Here is a 7,209-nt window from a genome sequence, read left to right as displayed (position 1 = left end):
TCTTAGTGAGACTGCTGCTAGAATTTAAATAAAAGAAACACTAAAGTCTACTCTAAACATCTTAATCAAGGAGAGCTGATTCAGGTTAATAACTTTTAACATGTTCAACAACTGATCTCTCTAAGGACTTAAGTAACACAATATCAAGGCACTATAACAACTAATTTGCAACCTATTTTTCCTTTAACCAAATATTAGCAATGTGCTAATGTGCTGGCTTGAGAGCACCCTGCTCTGAGAGAAGAAAGCAAGTAATTTGAATCAATAAGGTCTAATAGCTAATACAGGTGACATGATTAGTTACAAAACAATTTCCAAACAGGGGGTGGTCTTAAATTTCTGAATGTTTCCATAATTTACCTATCATGGCTAAATGCTATCCCAAGCTGATTAACTTTATTAATGCTTTTGTGAGACATTAATATCTATATCACCATCTATTTCAATTCTTCATAGAGAAAACATCAGAACGACTGCTCAGAATCGGAAATTTTCAAATATTTGAAAGCCAATTGATCAAAACTGAATATGCAGTATTTTTACCCTGGGAACTGGCTTTTTTCAGAAAAGATGCAGACTTCACACAGGTAATTTTAGATGACCTTTTTACTGAGCCAGAAACATACTGTTGAAAAATTTCAATCAACATATTTCAGTTGTGCCTCAGTTTCCATGACCATTAAATTAAAGCGCTCTTTTATTCATAATTAGTTCATATGTTCAAATATTTATAAACTGTAAGCTGCTTTTTTTGTGTGTCACTTACGCACACATTCATGCCCTGGTAGTTTGGGCAGTGTGTGCTTTAGATGTAAAGTACCTGTAACTGGACAAGGCACTTCTCAGTTCCACTGAGTCCATCATGTCTTTCCTTAATGCTACTGATAAGGGGACTGAGAGAAGCAGCAGATTTATTGATGTGTATGTTTGTACTTTAGGAAAAAAATATTGCTCAAGCTGCAGATCAGCTTCCAGATAACAGGACTGACAAAATAATACTTATTCCAAGGATACCAACAGCCACCCCTCCAAGTTCTGGTTATTTTAAGGACTTTCATCACATAGGTTTTCCAAGCAACCACATCACATTTAGCTGAATTAAACAGAAAACCTTCATTCCATTTTCAATACTCCTTCTCTTTTTTTAGTAATCTAAGTGTTTCTAAAAAAAACCCCAAACAAACCCCAAACAAAACCACAGCAAAAAATTTACAGGCATAATGATAATATTATGCTGCCCATCATGGGCATTTTTGTTTATAAATAGCTGGACAGGAATAAGGAATAATGTCAGCGAGAACTGAGTTGCCCTTTAAATAGAAATAATCATCTGGTTATTTCAGTCAAGCAGCTGTGTATGCAGTAGGAAGTCTCACTCCCAAATATTATGATGACTCATCTACTTTCCTTTTCTAATAGTAAATGCTCTTTTCTCTTTTTAAGTGCAGCATTGATAAACCCTTCACAAGCTGCAATTCTACCTTACATCCCCTTATCTAAATCTGCAGATTTTAAAGTGCAGTTATGCATTTATATCCATAAAATTATCTACTATAATCACTGGTGTTACAAGGTTCTTTCACACAAACTGCAGACCTGTGAGATTTGCTGCCTTTATCAAAGCTAATATCTGAAATAGCATGCAAAATGCTAAGACTACAAATAGAAAAGGTACAGCCTGGACATCTCCCAAGTCCCTGGAAGGAGAGGAGTTAATCAGCACAGGCTGATTAATCGGAGAGCTTGCAGTGAGACACAGGACTGTACTGCAGATGTGTGGAGCACACTGAAGGTGTGGCCCGTGCTTTCCACATGCATATTTAAATACTTAAATTACATGGCCTTAAGGCTGCTATTAGAGAACAACCTCACGGAGAGGAAGAATTATACAGCGAAATGAGGCCTAACACATTTCTTCAAATAGAGAGCTGAGAAGAAGAGAAGGAAAAGCCCGGGTTACTCACGATTCTTTTCACCTCTCCACCTTGACCCCGCTTTTATTCTAGGTGCGACGTCCACGGCAGCAGTTATGTCTATTAGCCCAAGCAGCAGCAGCAGTGACAGCACAGCCATGCCAGGTAACAAAAAAAAAAAATCACCTCTACCTGGAGTACTGCTAGAGATGAATTAGAGAAGACTTTCCTTAGTAATAAACAATTGGAGCTAACAGCACTTACTCAGCAGAGGCAGAGCGAGATGTAAAATACTATTCCTACTAGAAATGTTTATTAAAAATTTCCATTGCATCGCTTATTTCCTTTATCCAGGGAATGCAAAAACAGAAGAGTTGTAAAGGTTTCCCCTAACTAGGAGCCTCTGGCACTCAGACGCAGGAGAAGATGCAGTGGCAGCTTTCTCTGGTCCCTCAGCAGCCACCAGCTCCTCACCTGCCTCTGCCACCTCTCAGCCCTTCCCAGTGTTTATCAACATTCCCCACAGCACCCTAGCAGGGGACACAGCCAGGCTGAAAACTGAGTTTTTTCTCCCTCACTTCCATATTTCACTGCAGTTTCACAGAGCTGATGACACAGAACATTTTAATGTTGACACTCAAATCTCATTACGTTTATCAATGGGCACAGTTTGTCAAGCTTCCCCCCCTTACCCACAGAGGGGGGCAAAGGCAAAAAATAACATATCCAAGACAAAAAATAAATGCTTAAAAAAGAAACTTTTTTTCTAAGCTGTGCAGTAACTCTGTCTCTTATTCAGCACAAGTATCTTCTATTTCTAGGGAAAATAACACAAACAATGCCACCTCCCACACAGGTTTCTGTCAGCAGATGCTGCAAAAATGGAGCAGTTCATCGGCGGTAAGAGAAGCTCTGAGAAATTGTGTATAGAATCTGTGTTATCTAACAAACCTTCCCCCTGCAGCCCAGCAGCCTCGGGGCACCCAGCACCCAGTGCAAGCAGATTCCAGCGCTTGCAGCAGCGCTGTTGGCAGAGATTTAACCCTGGATCTGTCAGTACCAGGGAGCCAGATCACGAACTTCCCCATGGTCATTGAAACAGTCTCAAGGAAAAGCTGGAACACAAATTCTCTTCTACCCCTTTCACCACAATCATGAAATCATTCCACACAACTTGTGAAGACCCAGAAAAGCTTCATCCTGAGAGATCCTGAAAATCACTATAAGAAGACCAGAGGGCTTTCCGTTCATGGTGACAGAGGGCTTTAGTCTGCACAAAGTCTATATTTATATCCAATAAAAGTAAATGCAAAATTTCTAGTTCTTTAGCACCATAAGCATCAGACTCAGGAATACTTAAAATTTTTACTTATACAGTGAAACTTACTTTCTTCACAGAACAGCAATGAAATAGCATTCTCCAAGCTGATCTTCTGCCTCACACATTGCATGTTGTCTGTTGTGTATGGATATAACCGAGCTGCAGAATTGAGGGGTTTTTTTGAATAAAGTACTGGAGTAAATTTCTACATACAATTTCAATTACCAGGAAAGGGGAGACAAAGTAAGTTATTTCCATTTTAATAATGCATCTATTAATTTATAATGTTCACAAACACTGTTCTTTTTGAAATTTGAACTCAAAATGCTTAGTTCAATTGAAATACCACACAACAAGCAGTTAAGAGGTAACCACCTGAAGACACTAATTTCTATACATCCTCATGTCAGTGACAGGAACTTTCCAAAAGAAGGCAGTAAGAATTTTATCACCGAGAGCTGGTAGACCTCAGATGATCACAAGAAAGTTTCAATGGTTATTAAAGTAGTTATCCACAAACTCTTTAAAAGAGATGCTCTTTTTCTTTGGACCAGTTGGAGAAAATAGGAAGACAGATATGCCCTTATTTCAATTTGGGCGAGCTTCATTCCATACCAAAAGCAAAGTATTTATGGCATAGGATATAAAGAACCTGTGATCTGCCAAATCTCCTGCATGTTACGTATTATAAGCAGCCTTCAGTTTTGCTCTGACCCCAGCACCACTGGTGGCTGTTCCCTCTGGAGAGATGACCAGAAGGGGGTGATTTCCACATATGGACCCAGTACTGGGGGAGTCAACACATCCTTGTCTCAGCAGGATTTCCCAATGAAAAATTTTGGGTTTTTTGTGGTAATTTTATTTGACAGGAGTCACATCTATGGACTGAAAAACAATTGAGCATTACTCCTATACATGCTGTTGGGCCTTTGCTCCACAGCAAAAATAACTCCTGTGGTAACATATAGTGTGAAAAGAAATGGTTGGGGGGGTTCAGATTGTGTTTTTTTAAAACACTTTCTAAGTGCACATTTTTCACGAAGTGAACTCGTGCCAGTTCAGTCCATAGTCACTCTCTAAACATGAGTCACCATGTTGCTGGTTATGTAAGACACCTGAATGTACCCAATTGTTCACTGCACCAAAATACAGCAAAGGAAAAAAACCCCTCAGGTAATATAAGGCAGCCCTTTGGGAGCACATGAGCAGTAATGCAGAATGGTGTAGTTAATTGTGAACGCAGAAAAATTGACTTTTCAAAGGACAGCTGCAGTTTTGAGCACCGAAACCAAAAGGCTTTGCGATCTCACAGTTGATAGTGAACTGTTTGAAGGACAGAGGATAAAGCTTTTCAAAGAAAAAAGAAAAGCCAAAGCAAAGTATGAAATTCCAGAACGAAAAAAAATTAATCTGAGCTAAAAATTCGAGCTGCCTCCTAGAAGAATCCCCTGCCTTGTAGTTAGTACTTGTTATCCTTTATCTGGTCCCAGATCCAAACTTCACTGAGCCTTGTGCTGGGCAAAAGTAAACTGGTGCATCAAATTTGAATTTTGGCAGATGTTGGCTGAGCTCTCAAGCCACACAGTTGTTTTGTCTAACAGGGAATCCTATGTTACAGTGGGAAATCCTACACAGAGTTAATGGAAAATTTCAGAACTGTAGGCCAGATGGCTTTTTATCTTACAAGATTAATGGAAGGGTACTTTTATAGACACAAACACTTGCATGGACAATTTTGCACAGGTTGCCCCCATTTATCCTGTCACAGCAGAAGGAGCTGCTGCCTTCAGAAAAGCTACTCCATACCCTGAGGAGTGTGAAGGGATGCCCAAAGCAGTACCTCATGAGTGACCATTTTCATTCGCACAAAGAAATGCAGACAGGGAAAAGTCGTCACCAAAAGAGCTTTTCTATCACTCTGTCTAACACAGTGCCTCATGCACTGGTTAGCAGGGCAGTGGGCAATTACTGCCATCAAAGAAATGCCAGTCCACTGCCTTCCCCACTGGAGTAATAGCAAGTAAAACCAAACCAATTAAGCATTCAGAGGTGTGAAGCCAAATAAAAGGTGGCCTGCTCCTACATGATTCAGTATTTTATAGCTCATTTAACTACTTTCAGTTTCTGCTGTATAATTTCTGTTCATGTGAGTTCCTCAGCTATTTGAAGGCTTATTCAAAAGCAATATAATTAATTCTGGAATTAGCCATGTGGACAAATTTTTCAGAGATGCAGTGGACCACTTGAAGATGTTGCACCAAGACTTGATGCCTTCCTGACTTATATGCTACAGTTCAGTCAAAAGGACCTGAAGATAAAATTACATAATGAATTCATGGTCTGTGTTACGCTAGTTCTATCTATCTTCTATCTTTAATACACATCATTCTCTCAAATGATGTGTATTAAATGTTCAGATGTATTTAATTTCTTTTCTCCTCAGCTTTCATTATGTCCGAGACTTTTAATTTCTGGTTTAGTGTGCCATAGATAAAAGTCACTCGCAATTTACTGCACAGATCTTTCCTTGGATCAAGTAGCTTCCACAGAGCTTTTTATCCATAATAGGCAGAACTTTCTTTCTAAAGTTCTCTCTCCCTTCGTTAGAGACTTCACCTTCTTTTAACTGGTAGCAGAGCTCTACAGCATCTTGGCATGGGCTTCCAGGAAGGGTTTGAAACAACTTTCATCTGCATTCATTCACAAAGATATGATCAAAGCTACAGCCTCTCTCCCTGGAAGAGCAGCTATCCTTTGAACATCAGTTCCTCTTATGCACAGAGGTTCTTCTCCACTCCTCAAAGCCAAAGCCACTTCCTTGCACAGGGACGTCTCTGTCGCTTCTGAAGAACCTACCACTGACTGTGTTGGAAACTGATGACCTGGGAAAGCTTTTTTTGCCACAGAAGTCAGGTGCTGGTTTAGGGCTAAGGAGGACAGACTGACAAGGAAGACCCTGGCTAGGCACCATGCCATGGGCTCATGAGTCATCCTCTCCTCAAAGTCACACAAGGACTGCCTCAACCTGTGAGTAAGGGCAGCTCTTGCTCCCTCCCCTTCTTATCATGCAGGGTAATGAGCTGCCCTTTCGAGTCCTTGATTCTAAGGCATCTTTATCAAATTTGCAAAACAAAGCAGGTCTCTATTTCTGCAGTATGAGCTCTACTTAAATAGCTGCCACATACAGTTCTTACACTGCCTTTGATGCACTTCTGCAACAGCCTCCCCTTTTAAAAGAAAAACTCAATCCGGGCGCCCTCAGGGAGCCTCTGCAAGGCAGCCATACAGAGACTTTGGGGCATGACAGGACAACAGTCACAGAACTCATTAAAGCTAAACATTACCCAAGTTTTATTTTACAAGCTTTATAACTCTAAAAACTCCAGGGAGATCAACTCAGATGCAGAAATGTTTGCCATGAAAACACTGTAGTGCTGTGAAGTGAAGGACACACACACATAATTCAGCAGTGTGTGTGTGGAACAGACCCACACACCATTGTACCCCTGCAGTCTTGGGGAAACACTCAAGTTCCCAGATCAGCTTGGCGAAATTTTTTGTGGTTCTGATTGTAATACAGATCTAATTAATATATTAATGGAACAAAGATCCTGAATCTGACTGGGTTTTTTAACCTTTCAAATGCATAAAATTGAAATAACTTGCCAAATTCACCATTCTAACATACCCGTTATTTTTTTCTGTTTAATTATAGAACAGCAACAGTGCACTCAGCACTGTATAATCATATAAACTAACATTACCTCTCCTCTAAAGACTTCATGGTCCAGCACGACCGAGTCTTAAAAGTCATCACTTCTCTGAGGGCATATGTTTGTTCCACTTTGCCTGCAGCTGGTGCATGGCAAGGGACGTGGTACACCCACTCAGTGCCATGTTCTCTAGCCCAGGTGTTCTTGAAATGAGTCCCATTGTCAGATTCAATTCTCTCAGGGGTGCCATGCCTCCAAAGGA

The 7,209-nt window shown here is 40.3% G+C and overlaps 1 protein-coding gene across 8 annotated transcripts in view; it reads right to left on the bottom strand.

Moving 5' to 3' along the window:
• Nucleotides 1–7,209, bottom strand: part of ROBO1 (roundabout guidance receptor 1) — a 704,028-nt gene that overhangs the window by 500,616 nt on the left and 196,203 nt on the right. For 2 of the 8 annotated variants that reach the window (XM_017731506.1, XM_017731505.1), the window contains exon 1: nucleotides 1,965–2,420. The exons of 1 other annotated variant lie outside the window; for it this stretch is intronic. In XM_017731506.1, coding sequence (XP_017586995.1) covers nucleotides 1,965–2,073 — 109 coding nt within the window. In that variant the 5' untranslated portion in view covers nucleotides 2,074–2,420. Of the gene's footprint in view, nucleotides 1–1,964; nucleotides 2,421–7,209 lie in introns of those variants that run through there. 5 more of the 8 variants (XM_017731504.1, XM_017731501.1, XM_017731500.1 and 2 more) reach the window with 5 other exon arrangements.

This window comes from Corvus brachyrhynchos, unplaced genomic scaffold (genome assembly GCF_000691975.1).
Source record: "Corvus brachyrhynchos isolate BGI_N302 unplaced genomic scaffold, ASM69197v1 scaffold152, whole genome shotgun sequence".
Lineage (NCBI taxonomy): Eukaryota > Metazoa > Chordata > Aves > Passeriformes > Corvidae > Corvus > Corvus brachyrhynchos.
Note: the sequence above shows the minus strand (reverse complement) of the source record. Positions and strands in the feature narration are given on the sequence as shown.